This window comes from Opisthocomus hoazin, chromosome 8 (assembly GCF_030867145.1).
Source record: "Opisthocomus hoazin isolate bOpiHoa1 chromosome 8, bOpiHoa1.hap1, whole genome shotgun sequence".
Taxonomy (NCBI): domain Eukaryota; kingdom Metazoa; phylum Chordata; class Aves; order Opisthocomiformes; family Opisthocomidae; genus Opisthocomus; species Opisthocomus hoazin.
The window spans coordinates 59,245,625-59,272,134 of record NC_134421.1 but is presented as its reverse complement, the minus strand read 5'-3'; the positions used below and the strand labels follow the sequence as shown (position 1 = coordinate 59,272,134).

Genomic DNA, 26,510 nt, shown 5'->3' with positions numbered 1-26,510 from the left:
AGCAGCGGCCCGGCCGCGCTGGCAGGGTGCGGGCGCCAGGCGGAGGAGAGGGGATCGCTGAAGCTTGGCTGGCTGCTCCCCCCCCCGGCTTCCCCCGGCGGTGAGGCGGTGCCCGCCCGCCCCGCGCTGTGCCCCGCCCGCGCTCCGTGGGCGCCGCCCGGAGGGGCGCGGTGCGGCGCGCTGGGCCCGGGCGCGGTGCGCGGCGGCGGCGGTAGCGGCGCGGAGGAAGCACGGCGGCGGTTTTGAGCCGGCACTGAGATTTGCAGCGCAGCCCGTGCGAACAGAGAGGGGGCAGCGAAGAACCTGCTTAGTGCGCTGCCCCCTGGCGGCAGGAGAGAGATCGTAAATCAGAGCGTCCAGCAAAGCAAGGCAGAAAAGTAAAACGAGTCTACAAAGACACAACCATCTGCCGTCAGATAAACACAGACAATGATAAATGAGCATATAGTAAAGAAAAAAATGGTCTTGCCGTGAAAAGTCTAGCACTATTGCTATTTAACTATATACCAAAACTAAAATATCACAAGAAATTAATAGAATTCACCTTTTTTTTTTCCCTCAGACAAAGAGCGGGAGAAAGGCAGCATCCAAAACTGCAGGGCTTGTACAGCCATGCTCTGTCTGTTTTCTTTAGTATTTCAGACTGATTATGCTGCTTGCTTCGAGTCTTGATGAGGGGTAGAGGAATTGTAGGCTCATAACCGCTACCTCCCTTGACAGCTACCTGGCAGCGATGGACACCTCCTTTTCCTAAGGAATGCAGTTTGCAGTCACTGAACCCATTCCTGCGTTTGACTTTTCTACACCTTTCAGCAGAGTTTGTAAAGTGCTAGCAAAGTTTTTCCGAAAGAAGAGTGATGGGAGAAAGTGTAGGCTGAGGTTCAGAGAAGCAGAAACGAGAGAGTGAGCTGGCCAGCAGAGGAGAAATAAAGGCACGGGAAATATTTTTGTGAAAATGAGCACCTAAGGGCAGGCAGATTGACTGCAAAGGAAGGAGCGAATGAAAGACTGGAGAGAAAGGGAGGTAAGTCAGTGTCTGAGGCAGGGGAAACAGCATTCGGCAAAGGAAGGTTCTCCTTTAGTGGTCAGCAAAGATAACCAGTATAAAGTACGTATGTTGAAGGCTGACATTTTAAGAATAAACACAGGAATTACAGATTGAAGCATGTTCCTCTGAGGAATGATTCAAAGATCACTAAACGAACCCTGATTTCATTTACAGCTAGGAATAATTTTTTTAAAATTCTATTTCACTGTTAAGAAAGCACAATTTATTTCCTTGAAAAAAATGTTCTGATAATGAATCATGTATTTATTATTTAAACAATAAACTATTATCCCCAGTTCATACAATGACAGTATCAGCTATATATGTGAGTCCTGAAAGTAGGATAGTTTAGGACAATTTGTGAAAAGCTCGCATGGACTATCGTAACAGAAATTGAACTTCTGGTGACTAGGAAAAGCAGGATTTGACAAACATGAAAGGTTTCTGGTTCCATTATAGAGCTGCTGCTAACTGAGTTCTTGATTAAAACTCAAGGATCAAATCTATTTTCATGTGTTTAAACTGTCCTGGTTAGTTAAAGTTGCATTTGGTTGCAAGACTTACTACCTGTTGTGGCAGAAGCTGAGCCTTTTGCAGAATATCGTTAACCTGCAGAATATTGTTAATGATTTAAGCCTTTTACCTAACTACATAGGACTAGACTACCAGGGCCTTAAGGGTTGTCATAAAGAGGAACAGGGACTGCGGGTCAGACACGAAGCTGGTTGCAGAGCAAGCATTTGCCATGCTGAGGAAAATAGGCAGATGGACACGTTCTTCCAAACAGGAGCACTGGAAGACTGAAGTCGAGAGCTGTGGGAAGAGACAGGAGTGGTAAGGGCAGGGAAAGATGCCTAGGTCTGCCATACGCTTGCTGTGAACATGCAGAGCAGCAGGTCCTTCAGTGCGTTACCCACCTCTGCGCCTCCTCGACGTGGGCATCAGAAAGCACTCTGTGTGAGGGAGCACAGGGTGGAGCCGTGGTGACTGGGTCCTGCCATTTCTGTAGCTGCTTCGGAAGAGCTCCACTGCACCTTTCTGCTGTGTAGCCTCGGGAACCTCCAAGATACAGGTGAGTTCCTTGCCCAGGGATTTTACACTGTACATTTATAAGGGAAAGTGCTTAACAGCAGAAGTATTAAGCTTCTGGGTATTAATTAGATCAGCAGCCAGAACTCATTCTTTTTTTTTTTCTTTCTTTTTTTTTTTGACTGTACAGAACAGCAGAATAATTTAGGTTGGAATGGATCTCTGGAGATTACATGGTCAACCCTCCCTCCTGAAGGTGGGCTGATTTCAAAGTCGAGATCCAGGATGAAGATTCCACAACATTGCTTGGTCCCTGTTGAGGTCCTTCTGAAGGACAGCGCTGCCCCTACTGTATCAATCACCTCCCTACCCCCAATTTGTTGTTATCCATGAATTTGCAACCCATCCCAACATCCAGGATAGCATGAAACCTTTCAGCACTACTTGGCCCAGTGTTAACCCCTGCGGCATGTTACCAGTAACAACCGACCAGCCGGACTTCAAACGCCTGACCTCAGTCCTCTGAGTCCTGCTGTCGAGCCGATTTTCAGCCCACCTTGTAGTACGCTCCTTGAATCCACATCTCTCCAAGTTATTGTATGAATACAAAAGCAGATGGTGTCAAAAGCCTTGCTAAGGTCAAAGTAAACAACACTCACTGCTCTCTGGTCAGCACCTGAAGGTGGTCATTTCATCACAGAAGGCAAGCGGGTTGGTCAGGCATGGTTTCCTCTTGGGCTACGAGGATGATGAGGGGACTGGAGCATCTCTCCTACAAGGAAAGGCTGAGGGAGCTGGGCTTGTTCAGCCTGAAGAAGAGAAGGCTGAGAGGGGACCTTATAAATGCTTATAAATATCTGAAGGGTGGGTGTCAGGAGGATGGGGCCAAACTCTTTTCAGTGGTGCCCAGTGACAGGACAAGGGGCAATGGGCACAAACTGAGGCACAGGAAGTTCCGTCTGAACATGAGGAAGAACTTCTTCCCTCTGAGGGTGACGGAGCCCTGGAACAGGCTGCCCAGGGAGGTTGTGGAGTCTCCTTCTCTGGAGATATTCAAGACCTGCCTGGACAAGGTCCTCTGCGGCCTGCTGTAGGTGATCCTGCTTCGGTGGGAGGGTTGAACTAGATGACCCACAGAGGTCCCTTCCAACCCCTACCATTCTGTGATTCTGTAAATCCAGATTGTCTGGATATGGCTTCTAGGAAAGTTTCTTCTGTAATCTGCCTGGGATGGAGATTGGGCTGAGCAGCCTGTAACTCCCTGAGTCTTTCTTCAAAATGGGCATTGCATTTGTCTGTTTCTAGCTCTTAGAAACCCTGTACCTTGTTCACCATGATTTTTCAAGGGCAATAGCAGCCTTGTCATGATATCAGTGTGCATCCTTGAATCAAGTCCAGCTTTTCTCACAGAATGGCACAGATCCAGCATAACTAGTCCTTAACTCAGGTTTCCTCGCTCCCCAGACTCTGCCCAAAGATCTGAGCACAGACCTCTCCAGTTAAAACCTGAAGCAAAGGCAGCACCCAGTGTATCTATCATCTCAGTCATTCCCGTGTCCTTTGTCACTAGGTTACTCACCCCACGTGGTGGGGCCACGTTTTCCTCAGCCTTCCTTCCACATTAATATACAGAAAGTGTCCTTCACATCCCTCACTAAGTCCAGCTCCAGCTTTGGTTTTCCTAGTTCTGCTTCAGCATGCCTTGGCAGCGGTTCTGTATTCCTCCAGGGTACCCCACCCCTGCTTCCACAGTCTGTATACTTGCATTGTGGATTGGGTTTCAACCAGGAGCTCCCCAGTCAGCCATGCTGGCCTTCTCCCATGTCTGCTCAGCTGAACTTCCTCCATATCGGAATGGACTGTTCTTGTGCTTCAGCTAGCTCCCCTGGGCTCTTCCGGGCAGTCTTCTGTGGGATTCTGCCAACAAAATGTCTGCAGGAAATTAAGTCTGCTCTCCTGAATTTCAGGGTTGCTGTTCTTTATCTTCCTCACTTCCCTCAGAATCTTCAGCTTTGCTGTCTCGTAGTCACTGCTGCCAAGGCTGCCACCAGTGTCAATGCTGCCAGCCAGCCCGTCCTTAGGTGTGAGCAGCATGTCTGGCATAGCCAGACGCAGCTTGTTGAGCCCTTCTGTCAAGAGATTGTCCCTGGTGTACTACAGATAGCCTGGATCACTTGTGCCTTCACCATGTTGCCATCCCAGTCCCCTCCACAAGAACGAGAGCCTGCAGTCATAAGGCTAAGCTGTGAATGGTTTTTTTTTCAGTCAACTGCAAAATAAAGACTAAACCTGCCATCAAAAATCATATACTGAGAAAAATTAAATATCAGGAGTTAGAAAAATACTTCCAGTTACTGTTTCCGAGGTAAAGAGAAGTAAAAACAGGTCACGAAAAAGGGCTAGTTTATTATCAGGAAACTTAGCGCTCTTACAGAACTGGCCACTTCCCAGTTGACTGAAAACCCAAGAAATTGATTTCCTGGAACTACAGTGGGACTTCTGCTGAAAGCAAAGGTTAAAAAAGAAGATAGTTAGCAGGAGCCTTCACTCTTTGAGATACATCGTCTATTTGTCTGTTAAAGTGTGGCTCTGAGCCCACAGCTCTTAAGACCACAGATGCTTTTATTCTAGCAGCATCGGCAGAGTGAGTTCACACTGCACAGGGTGGTGGAGATGAGAGATCCGTCTCCATCGCCTTAGTTCCTCTGACCCCGCACAGTCCAAAGCAGAGACATTTCGAACAGCAGAAAGGCTGGGCATGCAGTTAGAAAGCAAAAGCAAGCGTGGATTATGCATCTCCAAAGACTCGTGTTACTGAGGATTAACCTCTGTCTCCTCCTGTATTTGACTGTTGGTTGCCATGTACTTTCCCAAAGCACAGCTACCAGGTCTTGGAGCACTTCCCGATGTCAGCATTGCTCTGCCAAATCCAACACTTCCGGATGCATCAACAGTTGGTGAAGGTGAACGTCAATGGTGTAGGTGGTTTCCCACAGATGTCAAGAATAGACATGGTCTTCTTATAAGCCAGAATGCTGCTATAATAGAGAATGTGCTGATTACTGGGGATAATAGATTTATAAAATAATGCCATCTCATCTGTTACACAGTTACCCATCCTTAGTGTAAAGATGTTCATGGTTCTTCAAAAAAAAGATTTCACATTCTTGGAGAACGTGTTAAGTGCTTGGTTCTGTGCATGTAAAAAGATGACTTTGAGTGGCGAGTAGTTTCTCTGCCTCATCCTATGCTGTCTTAGAAACAAAGCAGGTAAATTGATTCAAAGGAAACTCTGGTATATCTCAGGGAGAGATTTGGGAAGAATCCAGTGACAGATCTGTCTAGGAAAGACATAGCAGAGTGAGAAAGGCCAGTGATAAGGTCTTGGGTGTCACCAGCTCTGAGTGGGAATTACAGCTAACGAAAGAGCTGGTCAATCAATAACATAAAGACCAAGCAATGAAGAGGGTCTGGTATTAGGAAAATACCCTGAGCAGGCCCTAGGGAGTGTTTCTGAGAAAATGACCCTACAAGGTAAGTCCTTGAGAGAGCAGTTACATCATCATTATTGCTTTCTTCACATTTGGATCACAGGACAAGAGGCCTGTAGTCCAGCCTCCTGCTCAAAGCAGGGTCTGCTCTGACGTCAGACCAGGTTGCTCAGAGCTTTATCCAGTTTGGGTTTGAAAGCCTCTAAAGCTGGAGATTGCACCTACCTCTCTAAGCAAGTTGTTGTAATTCTTGACTATCTCCAGGGCAGGAAAGTTTTTCCTTGTATCCAGTCTGAACCTCCTTTTTATCAACTTACGTTCATGGTTTCTCACCCTCCCACCACGCAGCACTGAAGAGGCTGGCTCTGATCCCCTAGTGACCTCCTCATAGGTATTGACAGGCTGCTATTATGTTCCCTTAGGTCAGGGCAAGTGGTGAGTTGGAGCTGGAGGTTCATTACAGTGCTGACCCACTCACTTGGTGCTTCAATTTCTTTTTCCCTTTTCCGTTCTTGGCAACCTCATAAGTGATTTTGAAGGCCAGTCTGGGCCCAAGGGCCCTGGACAGAAGCTTAAGATGGAGAAGCTCTCATCTTTCAGGCTTCATTGGCATTCTAACTGCAGCCGAAAGCAGTTCAGGGTTGGAAGATCAATAGTGGAGGTCATGGGAGTGAGTGGTCCAGTGATATGCTAGGGGCAAAGCAGAAGAGGCGTTAGAGAATTGTCTGTTAGGAACGAAAGGCCCAACACGGAGTCTGTTACCTACTCCAGGAGAAAACACACACTTGGCTTGTTGTAGGTGGAAAGCTGCACAAACAGAGCATTTTCCTTTGAATGTTGTCTTTCTTGGGCAGCATCCATGCTCAGGGTGTGAAGCTGTAGGCCTTGGAAGCACTCTGCAAAATAACACAAGGGAAAACCAGCTTTCTGCACCTTCCTGGTGTCTCCTTGACGATGAAGCAGCAAGCCCAGTGTGTTGGTATTGCTGTTCTGGCTGTATGGTCCAAACACAAATCCTGAAGGGAATTAACAAGGAAGGAGTAACTGAAGGCAAGATTAAAAAAAAAAACCACAACCAACACACTATTCCCCCCCCTCCCCCCGAACCCCACACCACAACACCCCCCAACTGATTATGGGTCAAAATAAGAGAAAACTACAGAAGAAGGAAGGCAAATAGTCGCAATTTAAGAGTGGAGCTGACCAGAAGGGAAAGCTTCTTGCGTAGGCTGTGGAGAGTTTCTTCCGAACCGAGGTGACAGGCCCATAGATGCATCTGTGGTGGGGGAGGCTGAAGGACGGAGCCCGGGAAATCCTTTTCCCGTCTCCTCGCCCCTGACCCAGCTCTCCGCTCGGCACTGAGTAAATCCGCCCCTGGGAAGGGACGATGGTTCCTCCCGGGCAGTGACACTCAGCCCTCGTCATTCCCTGCCCTGCTCAGTGGGGGCCAGCTGGAAATGGCTGACGCAGAGACGGGCTCGCAGGGTTGCGCTCCCGCGGGCGTCAGGCCATTGGCCGTGTTCGCACCAGCAGGCCAGCACACCCGCAGCGCTCGGCAGACATACTCTGTTCGCACCAAGCAACTTTTCTGGAGAGCTGGTCTCTTGTGATGTCGCATCAACCCTGCTAATAACTGCTCCACATTAATCAAACCCAGATTTCATTTCAGAGCTAACTCTTTCAGGTTTGGGAAGCCTGCAAAAGGACAGTTGAGCACCATCTCGAATCCCTACCGGTGTCCTTCCCTCAAATCAAGTTCTCCTGGATCCTGACCGTTATTTCTGGCAAGCTTCCCTTCCCCCTTCTGTAGGGAGAGCAGATCACAGACTAGATCTAAGTATTTGTGCTGGTCAGCCATAAACAACAACAAACCACACACAGAAGAACCCTGCCCATGTCATTTGTGACGCATTGCAAAATGAGAGCAAGAGTATGCGTACTGTCTTCCATGGATTCTCCAGTCAAGGGGCCAAAGGGACCTGCTGCTCAACTACCAGCTTATCTTTCTTCTAATTAGGAAAGTTTGTTTTAAAAGAGGTCTGTACTTGCTTTGAGAAGTAGCTTTCAAGAGGTACTCACGGAGCAAAACGGCATAAAGATTTGCATGAAAGAAACACTCTTGTGTTCCGAAGTCTGGTCTGTTGTGTGAATCTCCTCCAAATATTTCTGGAACCAGCATTTGGCATTTCTTCCCACTGTGAATCCTGACAGATTTGGAAGAGTACAACAGATACTGGTTGCAGACAGCAACAACTTTCTTCTAAAATAAACATTTCTGTGGTAAAACCAGAAGCATAAAAACTAGAGTGCAATGAAAAAAAGTTACAGTGTGATCTGCCTCCTGCTGAAACTGGTGGTATTTAGAGCACGTCAGATAATACCAGCAAAATACTTGTTGCATAACCAAAAAAAGGGTGGAGGAAACCTACTCCAAATAAAGGACAGCTTGTAAAGCATTCTAATGAACCTGCAAGTGCTTACAAACGACTCAGTCATATCTGGAAAATAAATTTAGTGGTCTTCAGTCTTTGCTGGCCATGGGCAACGACAGCAAGCAACAAATAACTCTCCCCTTTTCTTCGCTGTAACTTTGACTTCTAATGGCTGCTAGGAATAGCAAAGCATCTTACAAACACAACGTCACTCTTCAGCCACACGTGGGGACCGCTCTATCAGATGAAACTTCAGCATCCACTGCTACTTCACGATGTTCCGTTTTTCTACACCAGAAAAGATAAACTCAAGATTGAAAAAAAAAAAAGTTTCCAAAAAATAAGCAGCTCAGACCAAGGCACAAACGGGACAGGAAAGAGTTAGTTCAGGATTAGCTTTCGCCACGTGCATCAGAACATGCCGGACATGACACAAAAAGCTGTTTACCTGGAAGGTAAAATTTTCCTCCTTCGATTACTGTTTCCTGTAACGCAGGTCAGCTTTATCTCCGCCGGCAGCTCCGAATGTCTGCACACAGAAACACAGTATGCAGTCCGAGAAATGTGAATTCTATGATTCCATACAATCCAGATTTCTTGCTTTTAAAAAATATCACACCATAATTGTGAGCGTCTTCCCTACACTATGGCCAAGACTGAGTTTCCAGATACTTCATAAAAGGAGCATAAAAATGTGTATCTTCCCCAGATTTGCAGAAGAGGTTTACTGTGAGAGAAAAAAACTGCAATCCTCTCTGCAGAGCTGACAAGCTAAGGAACAATTTAAATCTCATTTGATCTGTAATTGGAACAGCCTTTAGAGAGACCAAGAATCTTAATGCCCAGATAAAAGTTGCATTTTTAATATTAACAATGACAGAAAGACTGGTTATAAATCTGTACTGCCCATTGAAGTGAGAATTCCTAAATTTAGCAGCTCAAGCAAAGTTAATTCTTACACTGATAAGGAATGAGAAAACGCATTCAGCTAAGCAAAGGCATTTAAAAATGATTTATCAGTGCAAGAACCTCAGTAGCTGATGGTCACACGTGTCCCGGCATGTAAATACGGACACATTTTACACAGCAATGCCAAAGATAATCCCAGAGCAATCCAGCCCTGTGCAGAGCGCTGGGCAGATCTTTCGAACCAGCAGCCGAGTTTGCAGTGCTGGCTCGCTGCACGGTGCGTTTCAGCCTCCGGGAGGAAAAAGGGCAGTCTGGCAATCCATACCATTTTTGCTTTGCAAAGATAAATAATGACAAAACCCATCTGTTTCTTACAAACATATAAATTATTTTATTTACAAAGCCATGTTACAAAAAAAAATAATAATAATAAAGCAAAAAAACAAAAAATACAATCGCTCACTAGAGAATATCTCCAGGCCCGGTGTTGAACCATGGCAGTATCAATCAGATACATGTTTGTTCCGTTTTTCCTTTTTTAAACTGTAAGCCATAGAATTTACTATTTACACCTACTTTAGACATTTATTCTGCTTACAATTATCACAAGCATGGAATGAATTCTATCTGATACTGCTAATACATAAAGGTGCAGGACAAAGAATGAAAATACTTAGTGTTACAAAATATGGATTGTAGAAAAGAAATTGGCTGTACAAGTATGGCATTTTTTTTTTCTTAGAATGATTGGACATGCTTTCTTCAAAAGGTCTGGAAAAGGTTCTAAAATCTGTAGTAGGAAAGCACAATATAGCAGGTGCAAATTCATTTCTGTGCAACAACAGTTATTTAATATATCCCATGACTGACCAGCTATGCAAAACCCACAGAGTTTTGTTAAAGTGCCATGGGTCAACAGCATAACAAAATATAAGGTGTAAATAGAAAAATTTCTTTTTTTCTTCTTTTTTTTAAAACAATAGTTCACTGAGAATCAGCAATAATAGAATATGCTGTATAAACTATTCTCTACAAAGGTCGATCAGCACTATTTACAATGTTACATCGATACAAAAGAAGGCATACAAGTTATCCAAGTCGCTTTTTATGGCTGACGGGCCTATGCATTGCGTATGTGTCACAACCAAAGCTTCTGAGCCTCTATTGCTGGAAACAAATCACAAGATTTTCAGGCAAATGGGGAAGAAAAAGAACTACCGAGTGAATGCTACACTGATAATGCATTATAGGCTGGTCCAGTTTGTCTCCTTTTTTTTTCAAATGTTTACTTCCATTTCACTTTTCAGGCTGAAATTTTTGATACAGGTAATTAAATAACGATTCTCTGATAATGAAAGAACACTGTGGGATTTTACTTGGTGCTTAGCTTTCCTGAAATGCTGTCAGGTGTAAGCCAGTTGGAAAAAAAATTTAAGCAGCATTCAAAGGACAGGCTCCATATTCCAGCTTTCCAATTAAAAGATGCATGGAATGAGCTAAAGCTTCCTAAAACTACGAAATTGCTCCTTCAGTCATTGATTAGCATTATGTCTCAGAAGCAACCACTGAATCTCACAACCACTGTTTTCCCTCAACCACTAGAAATAGCAGTTCATTGATTACAGAGGATGACTTTGTTACTGAGATTTTTAAACTCCTGCAGTTTCATAACTCAAAATAAATTAAAAAAATCAACATAGTACTGCTCCTAAAACTGAACAAGACAAAAATTGTGCAAAAATAACAAAGATATGTACACATTTTTCAGTCTGAAGAAATGTACAATAAAAACATAATTCAAAGAACATTTTAAAAATATAAACATTGCTTAAACTTTCCTAAGTTTCATACTGTTTCTGAAACTATACCGGTCAGTTAGCTCTGAAGTATAGCAAAACATAAATTATTACAAAATTAACACTATAAAAATTTATTTTAAGAATATTTCTAAACTTTTTTCAAAGGGTCTAGCCTTGTTTATAATTGCTTAAACATTTTTAGTCTTAAAATTTGCCTTAAGCCTTCTTTTTTTAAAAAAGAAAGTAGTAATAATCTCCCTATTTGCAGTCTCTCGCCTTTCCCCAAGATGTAAATAAACCAGCATATAAGTGCACTTTTAACACTGTAGAAATAAAAATTAACTCCTCTGTACTATTGTTCCAGTACCTAGTATTGGTTTCCCGATTATAAAATCTACATTTTATTAAAAAATTATTCAGTAATCCTATAAGAAACACTGTCAGTGCAATTCTATTAATGCAAGCCAATCTGCTCAACTCCTGTCCTTGCAAACCCAAACTGTTTACTGGAGTTATCGGGCGCTATGATCTTAAGGATCTAGAAATCCACCGAGACATGGGGATTTTACGTGTTGAGCCCCTGATAACATTACTTACAGTTTGGTGCAAAAACCCTCTACGCATTGATTGACAGATAGATCCCACAAGAGCCCGAACACTCACAATTCCCACCGAAATTATTAAATGCTGTAGGTACAGAGCACCAGTCAGGATTAGTCCCTAAAGTTGCAGTGCCCCAGCTGTTTGCAAATTGCTAAGAAATGCACTCAATTTTTATCCATAGGACAAGCTTAAATACAGAATTACTGTAATTTTTATTTAATGAAAAAATTTGGAGATCCTTTAAATAAATTCAAATCATGGTCTGGATTTTTTTTGGAATGTCTCCTGTGTTCTGGTAGGAAACAAAGGGAGCATTGCAACGCTAATAGCTTGAAAAGGCATGAAACATAACCAAGCAGAATGCACACATCAGTGGCAAATACAAGTGAAAAACTAAACAAATCACTATTACAGTTTTCTGTAAATTCAATTCTCTTTAAAACCACAAATTCATAAAAGGTTAAATCCATCTGCAGGACATAGAAAAGAAAAACCCTGTGGAGTAGGGCTGCTGAGAGCTAGAGATTATAGGCTGGTTCCTTCTCCTTGTTATGGAAGAGTCCTTATTCTACCAGTCCGGTTTGACGTCTTCTAAAAGAGAAACAAGAGCCAGGTTCAAAATCACAAAACCTCTTTCAGTATATAATACTTTAATAACACCTGCATCTGGCAGAACTCAAAGCAGGAATTTATTTCAAGTCCCTGAACTAAATTCCCTCACTGCTTACTGATTACATTAGACCTTCAAGAAAAGGAACTGCTTTGAATAAACCGCGTATTTCCTTTTGGGACTGTGATTTTAGCAAGCTTCGGTGAATCTTGCGTTCATGAACTTGGTCTATCATTACAAATAAAGAGCAGCAATTAGATGACAGCTCTGAAGACTCTTTTCCTGTACAGAGCATGTTTTCATGCCCAAGGAACCCCCACACAGTGCACACATTGTCACCTTCCCTTAACACAACGATCTAGTTACTCAGTATTTAAAAACCAGTGCATACTGAGGTCTTGAAGTGTTAACACATTCAGGCACCTAAAAGCACTACGAAGACAAAAACACTTGATTAGTTATAAACCTGGAGCAAGGATAAAATCTGGAGAAAACAAGCTTTTAATACATAATTTGTATTAACAGGCACAAATAATTTGACGGTAAAACTACCACTCCATTAATGTTTGTTAAAAACCAAGTAGGTTTTGTAGGGAGAAGTAATCTTTTTTTTATGAAAGCAAAAACAGTTGGAAAACCAGGCACGCTTTTAAGTATACAAAAGCCCCCGTTCAGGTCTCAGATAGATGCAGCAACATTCAAATTAAACACAGACTGAGAACAGTTTGTCTGAGTTTAACGTGATGGGAGAGAGCGGACAGGCGCCCCACAGTTATTCCCACAGCCACCAGTCCCCCCCAGGAGTGCCTGAGAGTACAGAGTACTTCAACAGACATAGCAACAACTGACAGAAACTACCCGTGTGAAATCAAACCAGCCATGGCGCACCTTTCCTCATCACTTAATACTGGCAAACACCCAGTTCTCAGTGGCAGGCGACTTGCAGCACTGCTGCGTGTCCTTGCAGCTCCCACCTGCGGACGGCGAGTGGGAAGCCCGTGTCCTCAGCAGGACCACATGCAGCCCACCACAGCTTCAGATGAGACCCGGTTTACAGCCCACCATGATTCCCCAAATGCCTCATTCCCACCCAGCCGCTCAACCCTGTGTCAAGTTAAGGACCCCTCTCTCCCTGCTCTTGAGAAACAGCAATCCTCTCCTCCCCTCTGCCTCCTCTTCTGCACCCGCAGATGACCCCAACAGGTTGCCTGGCCGGGTAACGCGGTGAGGCGGCCAGAGGAACTGCTCTATACTCACATCTACCTTGACAGCTGCAATTCTACTTCAAATGGCATTGCTGAAAGTCGTTCAGACTTGTATTCGTGAAAACTTGCCTGTTTTTTCCAACTCCAAAGGCCAGTGTACAGCGGAGATTGTCTCCGCCTACAGACCTTGCTTCCCGTGGACTCCCTGATTACCACGGTTATTGCAACACTGACACACTAAAAGCAAGAGTGCTCAGGTTCCCCCAGCAGCATCTTGACTGTCACAGCATATACTTGCAGATCCACTTACTGTGACCTAATTAATAACATCTTCATAAAGAAATATTATAGCACAGTTTAAGATTTTATTCAGAGACTATTCAGTTGCTAGATCGGAGGTGAAAACTGTCAACAAAGCAGATCAGACTTATTTCCATAGTGACAAGCATTCATTAGACAAGTAATCATTATTCACGGTTCCAAACACTAAAATCCTGTGTTAGAGTTTAAAAGAAAAATAAGGTTTAATAAAACTTAATACAACTTGATTTTCTTTTGCATTTGTATTCTGAGCTCCATATTCAACTACCAAATTGACAGAAACATACTTTTAACAATAAAGAGTTTGTGGGTCTTAAAACAAGCAAGCACTTCTATTTTTGATAAAGTTACAGAAACAGGCAGCTGAACAGCTCAGCAACAGCCTCTGTTTGCGGAAGGCTGCCACAAAGTTAATGTTTTGTATTCTTGGCTTTTGCCCGTGGGTTCCAGGCAACAGACGCCGGCAAGCCCTGCTCCTCAGGCAGCGTACCTCGTGCTAACGCAGGAGCGGGAGGTCAAAGCGACACCCGTTTTGCACTCCAGAACAGCTTTACCCCGTGTTTGTTATGGGGCAGTTGGATAACAGTGTCTCGCGCAGCAAAATGCCCGTCCCTAGAAATATGAAGAAACTTCCTGCACTTTTTGCCCTTCAGAGCAGTTCTTCTGTATGTACACGGCTCTGTGTTCAGCCCCAAGAGGGAAAAAAACTTACAAAAAATCACTGCTTGGCAGTTCATCTCGAGATGTGATTCGAAATAGTTTTCATGGGGGTACAGTTGTGTGTTATCATTACTACAAGCGTACCATTCTTTTGCTGTGTCTACACAGCAGAAACTAACCAGTAGAGCCATTTGGAGTAACTACTCCTGTGTAATTTAGCCAGAATATGTGACAGAATTCTAAAATACTGACTAGTTGTACAGAAAAATCCTCCAGAATTTTTGTTTACTTGCGACTACACCTTGCTGAGGTGGGAAACCTTCTCATACCAAGGATCTTGATAATGAATTCTTAATAAAATACTCAACCTGGAAAGCCAAACAGTAGGGGCGATATTAAAAAAATAAACTAAACTAAAACAAATTGGTTCTCCAGACAGACGAGGGCTGGATCACAGGCCAAGCACCTGTCCTCACAAAAAAGCTGACTTACAGAATTTATTATAATTATCTGCTCAGCAGCCTGTGTGACAAACAGGTATGGTGGGAGCGCAAAGGATTTCTCACAGTCTGAGAACTGCTCGGATGATGCTTAGCTTGGTCATGCTTTCAGATCAGTTCTCCTAAATAGTCAAGTGCCCCCTCTTCTCTGTCCTGTTTCTGTCCTCCCTTTGCTGCTTTCACCTCTGGCCTATTTTTAAATGGTGTCCCTCTGAGGCCAGTCTGGGGACTCTGCTGGGCCATCGCACTCAGCAGGGGAACCTGGACAGGAAAACCCATCAGCTCAGCTGGATCCTGCGCAGACGCGTTCTGCTGCTGCCAGCTGGTATCACCACAGCAACAGCCAGAGAGCAGCACATATGCCAGCCTGAGGTGTACTACAGGTGGCAAAAAACAAGCAGAAAACTTGTTATTCAGAAATCTCAGAGGGAAAAACAGCTGGAAAAAAGATTAAGTGAGAGAAGAAATCTAGTATTAGTTCATCAAAAGACAGCTTCTATAAAGAATTGTATTCATAAAGAAATTGTATTTTAAGGTTTTACAGTATAAGATATTTCAAAACCGCTTACAGACTACTTAAGCACATTTTTTTAAAGCAACTTACTTGTCTGTTGTGTACGGGGTTTGATGTACTCGAAGGACTGGATTGTGACAAAGCTACACTGCTATTTTTTCCAATCTGAAAGACATTAATTGAGCAGTAGTGAGAGGCGTATTTGTCAGGTGAATGCAGATGCTGGTAATGGCCTTCCCTTGTGCTGTGCGAAGTGGCACTAATTGCTCTGCATTTGGAACACAGGTATTTTGCTATTGCAAAAGATACACTTCTTCAGATAGAATCATCTGTCTCAGCTTACCTCTCAGAGCCTGTATACTTTAAATACACTCTTAAAAGGCACATAAATACTAACACAGGTCAGAAAACAACACAAGAAACAGTTACTGGGGGAATATCACAGAATCACAGAATCACAGAATGTTCGGGGTCGGAAGGGACCTCTGTGGGTCATCTAGTCCAACCCCCCTGTCGAAGCAGGGTCACCTACAGCAGGCTGTAGAGGACCTTGTCCAGGCGGGTCTTGAATATCTCCAGAGAAGGAGAATCCACAACCTCCCTGGGCAGCCTGTTCCAGGGCTCCGTCACCCTCAGAGGGAAGAAGTTCTTCCTCATGTTCAGACGGAACTTCCTGTGCTTCAGTTTGTGCCCATTGCCCCTTGTCCTGTCACTGGGCACCACTGAAAAGAGCTTGGCCCCATCCTCCTGACACCCACCCTTCAGATATTTGTAAGCATTTATAAGGTCCCCTCGCAGCCTTCTCTTCTTCAGGCTAAACAAGCCCAGCTCCCTCAGCCTCTCCTCGTAGGGGAGATGTTCCAGTCCCCTCATCATTCTTGTAGCCCTCTGCTGGACTCTCTCCAGTAGCTCTTCATCTTTCTTGAACTGGGGAGCCCAGAACTGGACACAGTACTCCAGATGAGGCCTCACCAGGGCAGTGTAGAGGGGAAGGAGAACCTCCCTCGTCCTGCTGGCCACACTCCTCTTGATGCACCCCAGGATCCCATTGGCCTTCTTGGCAGCCAGGTAATACTGCTGGCTCATGGTTAACCTGTCGTCCACCAGGACACCCAGGTCCCTCTCCGCAGAGCTGCTCTCCAGCAGGTCCACACCAAGCCTGTACTGGTGCATGGGGTTATTCCTCCCCAGGTGCAGGACCCTGCATTTGCCTGTGTTGAACCTCATCAGGTTCCTCTCTGCCCACCTTTCCAGCCTGTCCAGGTCACGCTGAATGGCAGCACAGCCTTCCGGTGTATCCACCACTCCTCCCAGTTTGGTGTCATCAGCAAACTTGCTGAGGGTACATTCCAACTCTTCATCCAGGTCGTTGATGAAGAAGTTAAACAAGACTGGGCCCAGTACTGACCCCTGGGGGACACCACTAGTTACCGGCCTCCAACTAGACTCAGCGCTGCTGACGACAACCCTCTGAGTTCTGCCATTCAGCCAGTTCTCAATCCACCTCACCGACCACTCACCCACCACGGACACCGGCCTGCAAAAGGCAGATGACTGGATTTTGAATAGTTATTCACCAGGTTGATGGACTTCCAGTAACATCAGCTTTAATCCTTTGATGGGGAGGTAGCAAGGCCCTGTCTGCTAAACAGGGAGCAACGCAGTTTCAAGTTTCTTACTGAATAGGTAGGACTGTGGCATCAGCTGGCAGGGTTTTCACCAGCATCACAGTTTTCTCCTTCCCTTCTGCAACACTGTTATTTTGCCCTTTCACGTGCATAGTGTAAGGCAGCCTTTGTCTCCCTCTCCACACCTGCCCTTTCTCACACAGTGACCACTTAGAACCATGTTCTCTATTCACATTCTATCCAGAAGAAATGTTTAAAGTTATTATTTACAGCTAGCTCTGAAGGCAGCTCCCGTGGTGCACATGGATTAAAAGGGTAGGCCTCTGCCTGTCCCATTCCCCTCAGCTTGTGGTGGTGCACGCCATGGCTGTTCTCTAGGTACCAATGTGCTTTTCTTCAAGACACAAACCTTGACTAAATATATACAGCCTCGTAAAATCTGTCCTAGCCATTCAGAACACCATGACATGTCTGTGAACCTTTCTTCTCTACATCCACCATTAGAACACCCATAAAACCCTTCCATAATAAAAATCCATGTCCATCTTTTGAACGGAAAGCCAGCCACTAGGAAACTGACTTGCTGAGGTCCAGGAATCGTGAGAGGGAGCGTTGTACCTCTTCATGCTTCCATCCATCCAGCGCTCCCGTGGCTCACAGGCTGACTCTCTACACAAGACGAAGCAAGGAGCACCACAGCTTGCCGCGCTGCGGCTGAGCTGCTTCGCCACCCCGTCTTCACTGCGACCCCAGGGCAGGGGGTCATTCCCACAGCCTCAACAGTTACGGCGCTCAGCGAAAGACAGAAAGATTCCCAGCTGGGCTGGGTCTTCAGTGATAGGAACACCAGTTTCAAAGGATTACGGTGAAGCCAGGACTCAACTCCTTTTTTTTCTTATAAAAATAAAGTATAGTTCAAAACCCAATGGTTAACACTTTCAGTTACTATCTATACAGACCAGACTTGAATCATATTAGAAAAAAATATACCTGAGCCTATGCACTGGTCACCTGAGCATTTTTCTGTGTTCTTATTCTCTTAATTTGCCCTATTACATCAGGGAAGAGGAGCAAGATTTTCTGTGGAATTTCTACTGTGATTGCATTTCTAGAACCAGCAAGTCAAAACAGCAGAGCTTGAAAATGATTTCAAGAATGGTATTCTCCAGAGTTTTAATATTCACACGTAGAGTATGTAACATTATTTGACCCATATGCTTAAATGGGTACAAATCTCATTTATTTATAGCACAAATAAACAGTAGGAAATGTCTATTTTGTTATCACATACAATTCAGTATCCTTGTCACAATGACAATTAGCTGCCAGCCAGCCATCTGAAATAGAATCAGCTCCACTTTACCTCCTGTTTTTGATTACTAGTGTAGCTCCAAAGACCAGCAGAAGAGGAAAGTGTGACCAACTTTTACACATATATAGACATGTATGCATATACACCTATGTGTATGCACTTGTACATGTATATAAAATTATTATATTTAAAAATCTGTATATCATTACACCCATTACATATATTTAACCTTTACTTAAGGAAAAAATTATTAGCGTAAATTATGTATTTACAAATATTCAGAAAAGACCTCGATTCTTTATGATTTATTGACTTCCATTACTGTGCAACATGCTGAAATACATCACAAACTGGAAGGGGAACGTCCCACAGGAACAGGTTTAATCACTAGGAGAGTCAGAACATACTGCGTGTCCCTGTAAGCCCTCCTCAGCCTGCGCTACCTACAGGTACAGTCTATGTACTGTGAAAAGAGGATACAGTCCATTTCCAGCACCGATATTTGAACCTAAGTAACAATTTGTACTTGTTTTTTCTTCCCATTTGAGATCGTGTATCTCACGGCAATTTAATCCTTTTGAGCATACACATTATTCAAAAATCAGACGTGTGACAGAATGAAGAATTTACAGCATCCTTCAGTGACTTCAAGATTAGTTCTGATTGCAGGACACATTTAAAACACTTAAAATAGAAATACAATGCCACCACCTGTCATTAAAAGCCAAATAAATCACCTCAGCTGCACTTCTGCTGGAAGCAGAAAAGAAAAAATATACCTGCTAAGCCATTCTTTGAGACCTCCGTTCTGTCTGCTATACCAGTTTCAGAATTCGTTTATTCCCTTCTTCCAGTTCCGTTTCTGTCTGCCTTTACCAATGGATTGCCTTGCCCAGGATGTTACCCTCGCCATTTCCAGATTCCATTTTATGCACAGTATCCTTAGGAAATGAGAGTTTCACAAACAATAAAATTCTCCTAATCTACCTTCTCTGTATTTTCGGAGGTATTCTATTTTCTATGGTTTTGTCTTCCAGACACCAGGGCCAAGCTTTGTTTTCTGTGTGCTGCACAGCGCTAGACACAGTAGCAGAATGAAGCAGTAGAGCACTATAAAGATTGTATAAGCAGTTTTTCCACCACATTTTAACTCACATATACTTTTGTCCTTATATAACATCACTGAAAGAGAAGTCAAAGCTCTGTTACAGGTAGTGACAATGACGTACGCGTGTGAAGCTGTATCCGTTGCACTGACTTCAATACTCTGAACGCAGGCACGCTAAAAAAGATAACCAAACGTCCACTAAAGATCATCTGGTTAAGAACTTAATTTCCTAATTTTTCCAGTTTCAAGCAGGGAATTGCATCTGAGGTCAGGCAGCTCAGACTCTCCCCAGGGGAAAGGTAGATGCATGCGTTTTACATAAGAGAAATGAGGAGACTTGCCTAACATTAAAAACTGAATCAGCAACAAGTTTGGGAAAAGAAACGAACAGAAATTCCAACTCTTATCTTCCTGTTTTAATGACAAACTTATTTCAGAGAGATCAGAATTAAGATAAAAAATTGATTTCTAAAAAATTATTTATCCATTCTGGACATTCAATTTTACTTTCAGAGATATAAATTGCTACTTTCTTAACTGATTAAAAAAACTCATAAAAATATTTTAAGAAAGTAGATATATATATTTTTTTTAACTCTCAAAGCATCTTTCTATGATTGGTACAAAAAAATACAGATACATTTCTGTACTGACCTAGAAAGTAAGTTGTGTGATGAAAAACAATCTGAAGCAAACACATATTTTCTTTTCAGAATGCGTGAGATATTCCAAGTAAGTCAGACATGACCTGCAAAAAAATAACTGGAAGAGTCCCTTACCTGCCGAGAGATGGAGCTGCTCGCAGGATCTGGCACCGCAGAAAAAAGGTTGGCAGTGCTCTTTCTATGAACACTATTCATACCAGGCATTTTAGTGATTTTACAGGCTTTGCTACTAGAACTAGAGTTTTTACGTTTTTTTCCTTCTGATTTGTCGAACGAAAGGGGTAGAGAAGACACTGCATTATGTGCTCCTAGGGAGTGGTCCCCCGAGTGGTGCACAAGAGAAGATACAGACAGACTGGAAGAGTCAATACTGCTTACTACCATGCTCATATGTTTCACTGAGTCTGCTGAACTACTGGATAATGAAGTCCGTCCTGAGGGCTCCGATTTGGCACTGAGTGGGCTTGTTCCATTATTTGTATTGTGCACAGACATACTGTTATAGGAAGATGTAGCCTGATAGGAGTTCAAAGTGGAACTGGGGTTCAGGACACAGTTCTTTTTATGGGACCCTGAAAATGAAGACGAGGAAGATGTCTGCAAAGATAATGAGGACGATGACGACGATGACGATTGCGGCTTTTTCTTTTTGTTACTTGAAGACTCATCACTCCGAGATGACAGGTCTTTCACTTTTGAGGATTTGCTGGTTTTTGTTTTGGATGGCTTGTGGGATGGAGAAGGGATGACTGCTGGCACTGGTGACACAGATGATGGCGCCTTAAAAGTGGAGTCCATGATACTCAGGCTTGCAGCCACATGAGGAAAAGCTGTAGTGTGTGACATAATGGAATTTGTATCCGCTGTTGTCACAAAGGCTGCATTTGATAGCATGGCTGATGTCATTATGTAAGAAGAAGAAGTGATTCTTGAACTGATAGGTGTGGAAGGAATATACACCGCACTGGGGTTGCTGAAAGGCTGCAAGACTGATGCTGGAAAAGGAGTGGAGACATGTGCTGCTGGAGAAGGCATGGGACTATCTGCTGCAGGAGGAATTTTCCTAAACAGAGAAGGAGGAGAAAAAAAAAAAAAAAAAGGAAAGTTTTAAGACACATAAATCCATCTGAACAATGCAGATAGGAAATGATTCCTGGGAAGGACCAACTTATTAAAAAAGGCAAACCTAGTTCATTCTAATTTTGATTCCTATTCTACCAATCATAAATATTTTAATACTCACAGTTGAAAGTCAGCTCTGCATTTTACAACAGCCTAAAAATGCTTTTACTTCTGGTTTTCTTTCCCCTCTTTTTAAACTTGCAATTCCACTATGAGGTTCTTTGGGATTTAATATGAACAATGAAACCCAAAACACATGTGTTTTAATATTGTAAGGATTCGGGAAAGCTGGATCATGAAGTATGTTTTCCTAAAAATTAATTTTGAAATGAGGCACATTAAATCTGTGTAGACAGCAGAGACCTAACAGAAGATGATTAGGTAAAAAACTATGCAGTGTAACTTTCCCTATAAAGTTCTGTCATGGCACGAGCCCTAAGCTGCATAACTCAGTTAAACCAGAACTGAGCTCCACTTCAGCACAAGTGCCCCATGCAGCAATTAAGTGCATGGTGTTACAATTTAATCACTTTATTACAAATGTAATTTCCTTTTCTACCAAACGATTAAAAAATGCAAATAAAATGCCTAATGCTGGTACCTATAAACATTCTAGTCACTATGCTTCATTCAGTGCATATGTTTTGCTTGAAAGTTCAACTTGTGGAACAGTTTCAGTATCAACCTAAAGTCACAGGTTAGATTTGATGTGGGTAGTAAATGAGCCAGTTTGGGGGTTTGTGAAGCACTTAATCACTGAGCTGAAAGAGGAGAAGGAGGAAAGCTCCTTCCTTTCCCAACAGCTCATTTGAGAGCTGGTTAGATGGGATTAACTAGGTAAAATATTGATTAATGGCACTAATATTGAAAAATGGACAAAATATTAAACAATGCTTGATAAGCTTTATAACTAGTTGAATACTATTCTGAGAATAAAATTTAATAATATCACCTGTGAAAACAGTAGAACGTATTCAAATTCCCTTCTATTCAGCCACCATCTTCTAGTATTCTATCTACTTCAGTGTTAGCAAAGAACCAGACTTCCATAATGTCTCTTGGAAAATAATCATGTGAGCTTTTCTCATTATTTAGACTAAAATTTAATTCACAGCTTAATCCTATTTCTCTTTGCTAAGAACCTGTACATCACCATAACTCTGCCCTTGTTATCCTCACTGATGACACCTTTTCAGTTTTTAAAAGCTTACGCTTGCCCTCAAAGAAGTATGATAAAAGAGCAGCACTGGGTGTGCTGTTTTATCATAAATCAAATCCTAATTACAAGTGTTCTCTCCTGGTATTCATCCTATGGAGACTGTCAGACAGAACACTGTTTATGGCCCCATTACATCAGGGATTACGTACAGTCCAAGCTGCCAGAAATGAGGAAGTCCGACTGCCTGTGACTTGCTATGCAAACAAAGCTGCTTATCAGATCTGTTCCTCAGTTTATATTTAAAGAAGGGCCAATAATTCTTACCCACCTTTGCAAAGTACTTTGAGAACTCGGGATAAAAAATGCTTTGTAAATGTTATTATCATTCTCAAAACACGGCCGTGCATCTCTGTGCCTCTACTCTCTGCTACAGGGCCGCACTAGCACCAGTTATAAGATAACAGCTTTCTGAATACCCCTGCTTGGGTAAGAGAGGAAGACTGGTCCAGAGGAGGGTTGAGGACAACAGAAGAATACAATAGAGGTTAAGCACTGTGAGCTTCCTGTGTTACGCAGACAAGTAAGTATGGACGGATTTCATTAAAATATTAAGAGATTACATAAACAGCTAGAATTTGGGAAAACATTTACAATTGGATTTAGTGGGAGCAGGATGAGGCCTGTTTATTGCTTGTACCATATAACGACTACAGAGGTTATTTTTGTTTTTCGTAGATAGTAGTGGTACTAGTGACATTATCTCAGATGCCCGAGTATCTTTCTTCCTGACAAACAAAGCCAACAGATAACAAGTTTTAATCTTCCTATTTAAAGGAAACCAAATTAGTTTAATTTGTGGAAGGAGACAGACACTAGTTAACAGCCAAATTTACAAAGCAGAAGAGAGAAGCCCCTTGCAGATCAAGCATGATCTGCCACTAAACAGAAACTGGCCCTTTCATGGCAAACCCAACCATTTCCAAACTATGTCTCCCAGCACAGTAGCACTGTTATCAAGTTACCAGGTTAGTCAGACAAGCCAAGCTTTAGTGTTTCAAAAATGTATTTAAATAAAAAAATCAAACCTTGTTTATCTAATGGCTGGCATCCAATGAATATAATACAGTCCTGATAATAAACAGTGACATGAAACACTGCGCTTTAGTGTCATTACATTGCAAGAAGAACACATACTCTGTAGAATACCCCCAAAAAATCAATCCTATCTGCAGATGCCATGAGCTCGTCAAATATTTTTTTTAAAGAATCAGCATCTTTTTAAAAAGTGCAGTCTGTTTGAATGTGTCTGTGTAGCCAAAGTCTATAGAGCTTTGAACCTGCACATGTGATACAGAGGTGCTTCAATAGCGAGTAACAATCAGAATTTTAAGACCCCAAAGCTAGTAAGGGCACTACGGACTGAAAAACTATCATATTCCACCTTATGCCCAGTAAAATGTGTACTGAGTTCTTTATCTGACAACACAAGCCTTACAGAGCAAAGCCTGAATGGGTGGTATGGGTGCATGACACAGGTATAAAAATCTAGGCAAAATCTAACCTGTGTGTTATAAAATGGTATGACATCAAAACACGTCTCCAAACCTAGAAAGCACAGAGCTTTAATGCTTTTAAGTAATGTTAACAGAACTACTGAATTATTCCTTCCCAGATTCAGGGGGAGTAAAAAAAAGTCCTAAATCTGGCAGAAATTTACATCAAAATAGGAGATTGTTCCGTTGTGCTGTGTATTCCTTAACAAAGCATAGAAAATTTGTACTCATATTACTGCTGTGCCTTAACACAGATGTAATTTTACAAATGCTTTCCATGGAGTGTTTAATTTAGAAGTTTTACAGAACTAAAAACGTTAAACTACCCACCAAGTATGAAAATCCCACTTACTTCCACATCTGTGAGTTCAAGTGTTTTTCTACCATGGAGTTTAGTGCGAATCGAAAATGGTCCCATCTTCTGTCAAAGACATAGTACCCTCTTCCCATTAAGCGACTGCCATATGAACAAAACTGAAAGAAAAGATATTTCAACGTTGTTTATGTATATATAAAAAATTACAAAATAATTATCAATTATAGATCAAGGAACAGCTTTGTAATTTGTATCATGCATATAAAACACCTTTAAAAAGGTGTTTTTCACTATCTGCAGCATAAATATTTTTTGCACGATATATGAAATACGTGCACAATGTTTCAGCTTAGCACCAAGCATACTTCAGACTCCAGTAACAAGTCCGTTCACTGTCAGGTACCTACGTATGACATGGAAAGAATATAAATGCTGAGGTACTGTTAAGGAAGCAGTTCTGGCTAATAACACTCTTAGCGCCTCAGAAAGACAGTTACACTGTTCTGTGCACATTAAATCTCGTAATTGCGTAACAGGAATAAAAATACAACTGAAGAGGAAAAAGGCGCAATGGGAGCATCTTTAATATGTATTTAATAAACAAATGAACCAGTGACATTTCAGTAAAAAAAATAAATTATCCTACATGGCGCCTGCGCTACAACAGAGCACCGGATACCACTCTTCACAGTGTATGAAAATCATCTAGAGGAGTAGTAAATATTTTGAGAATTCCGCAGAGCTCAGGAATATTTGCACCGCTTCCTCTGGAGAACTTCCCGCAAAGTCCCACCACACTACAATGGTGCAATCGGGAATCCACCCTGTGTTTAGTTCAGTCTTACTGATTTCATACTACACACAGAACTGCTGCAACACCTCTTTGTGGGAGAGAAGCTGGTTACAAATCATCTTCAGAAAACAAGACAAGTCTCCATCACGCAGGGACCAAGTCACACAAATTCTGGCAGAGAGCAGAAGCTACTGACGCAGTAGAAAAGCATCCGTTTAAAGTACTTTTTGGCTTACTGGACAGCAAGTGGTGACTGTAACTGTTTATCTGAAGTGTGTTTCACAACAAGGTTAAACAGGTTAATTAGAACCACCACCTAAGTTCATAAACTACCCTCACCTCCCAGTGATACAGATCAGTTACCACTAAGACGTAGTTTAAGAAGCTACTGCCTTGTCCCCATCTGTTACTACCACCTAGCTGGGAGAGGGACAACAGTCCACTTCAATATGAAACTTAGCAAGTTAGCATGAACTGTGCTGAAGGCGACGTGCACTGCCTCTTCTGACGTCACGCCGATGCGGACTAAGAACAGTTGCACTATCAGTAACTGCTTCAGCTGAGAGATGCGAAGATTTCAAAGAACAGATGCGTCAGTGGGATTCGCCTGGAACCAGAACTGGGATCCTAAACCAAAATGGCTATTCACATCCACGCCTCACTGATGATGTCGGTACAAGAACTGGCTGCATTTAGATTATTTTTTAAATTGTGTGGACACGCATGCAGTGAGCCTTCAGCTTTTAATTCATACTGAAGCAGCCAGCAAAAATTAAGCAAAATAAAAGAGTACCAAGGAAACAGGAGGTTACTGTGTATCATAGCATTATGTGGACTATAATCTTATTTTCTGTGTAAGAATCAAATACAGACTTTCACCTGACAAGTCATTTTATGTGCAGCTCATACCTTTTCCTGGTTTCTGACAGTAAGAAGTTCTCCTTTGCTCTAGGGAATACAGACAATGCTACAGTTATCCCAGTGCTCATTTTATGCTGCATATCCCATGGAAAACATATAAGTGAAGTCTTCATTAATTTTATTCCTTGGCTCAATTTTTATGAGGACCAACTGCTTAGAATTTCAGGGTTCTCCAATCACTTCTTGGTTTGTACAGTTGTACTGGGTTTGCGTGGCAAGGTTTTGGTACTGGGCAGGCTACAGAGGTGGCTCCTGTGAGAAGCTGCCAGAAGCTTCTTCCCCCATGTCTGATCGAGCCAATGCCAGCCAGCTCCAAGGTGGACCCGCTGCTGGCCAAGGCCAAGCCCATCAGCAACGGTGGTAGCGGCTCTGGGATAACACAGTTAAGAAGGGAAAAAACTGCTGTGCAATAAAAAACAGCAGCCTGAGAGAGGAGTGAGGCTATGTGAGAGCAACAACTCTGCAGACGCCAAGGACGGTGCAGAGGAGGGGGAGGAGGTGCTCCAGGCGCCAGAGCAGAGGTTCCCCTGCAGCCCGTGGAACAGACCATGGTGAGGCAGGCTGTGCCCCTGCAGCCCAGGGAGGTCCATGGTGGAGCAGATCCCCACCCGCAGCCTGGAGAGGACCCCATGCCAGAGCCGGGGGATGCCTGAAGGAGGCTGTGACCCCGTGGGGAGCCCACGCTGGAGCAGGCTCCTGGCAAGACCTGTGGCCCTGTGGAGAGAGGAGCCCAGGCTGGAGCAGGTTTGCTGGCCGGGCTTGTGACCCCATGGGGGATCCACGCTGGAGCAGGCTGTTCCTGAAGGACTGCA

At 43.1% G+C, this 26,510-nt stretch overlaps 1 protein-coding gene across 2 annotated transcripts in view; it reads right to left on the bottom strand.

The window, feature by feature from the left end:
• Positions 1 to 9,274: 9,274 nt before the first annotated feature.
• Positions 9,275 to 26,510, bottom strand: part of ATXN7L1 (ataxin 7 like 1) — a 122,012-nt gene continuing 104,776 nt past the window's right edge. For both annotated transcript variants that reach the window (XM_075428111.1, XM_075428112.1), the window contains 4 exons: positions 24,021 to 24,142; positions 19,949 to 20,897; positions 15,212 to 15,286; positions 9,275 to 11,902 (listed from right to left, as the gene is read on the bottom strand). In XM_075428111.1, coding sequence (XP_075284226.1) covers positions 11,861 to 11,902; positions 15,212 to 15,286; positions 19,949 to 20,897; positions 24,021 to 24,142 — 1,188 coding nt within the window. In that variant the 3' untranslated portion in view covers positions 9,275 to 11,860. The remainder of the gene's footprint in view (positions 11,903 to 15,211; positions 15,287 to 19,948; positions 20,898 to 24,020; positions 24,143 to 26,510) is intronic.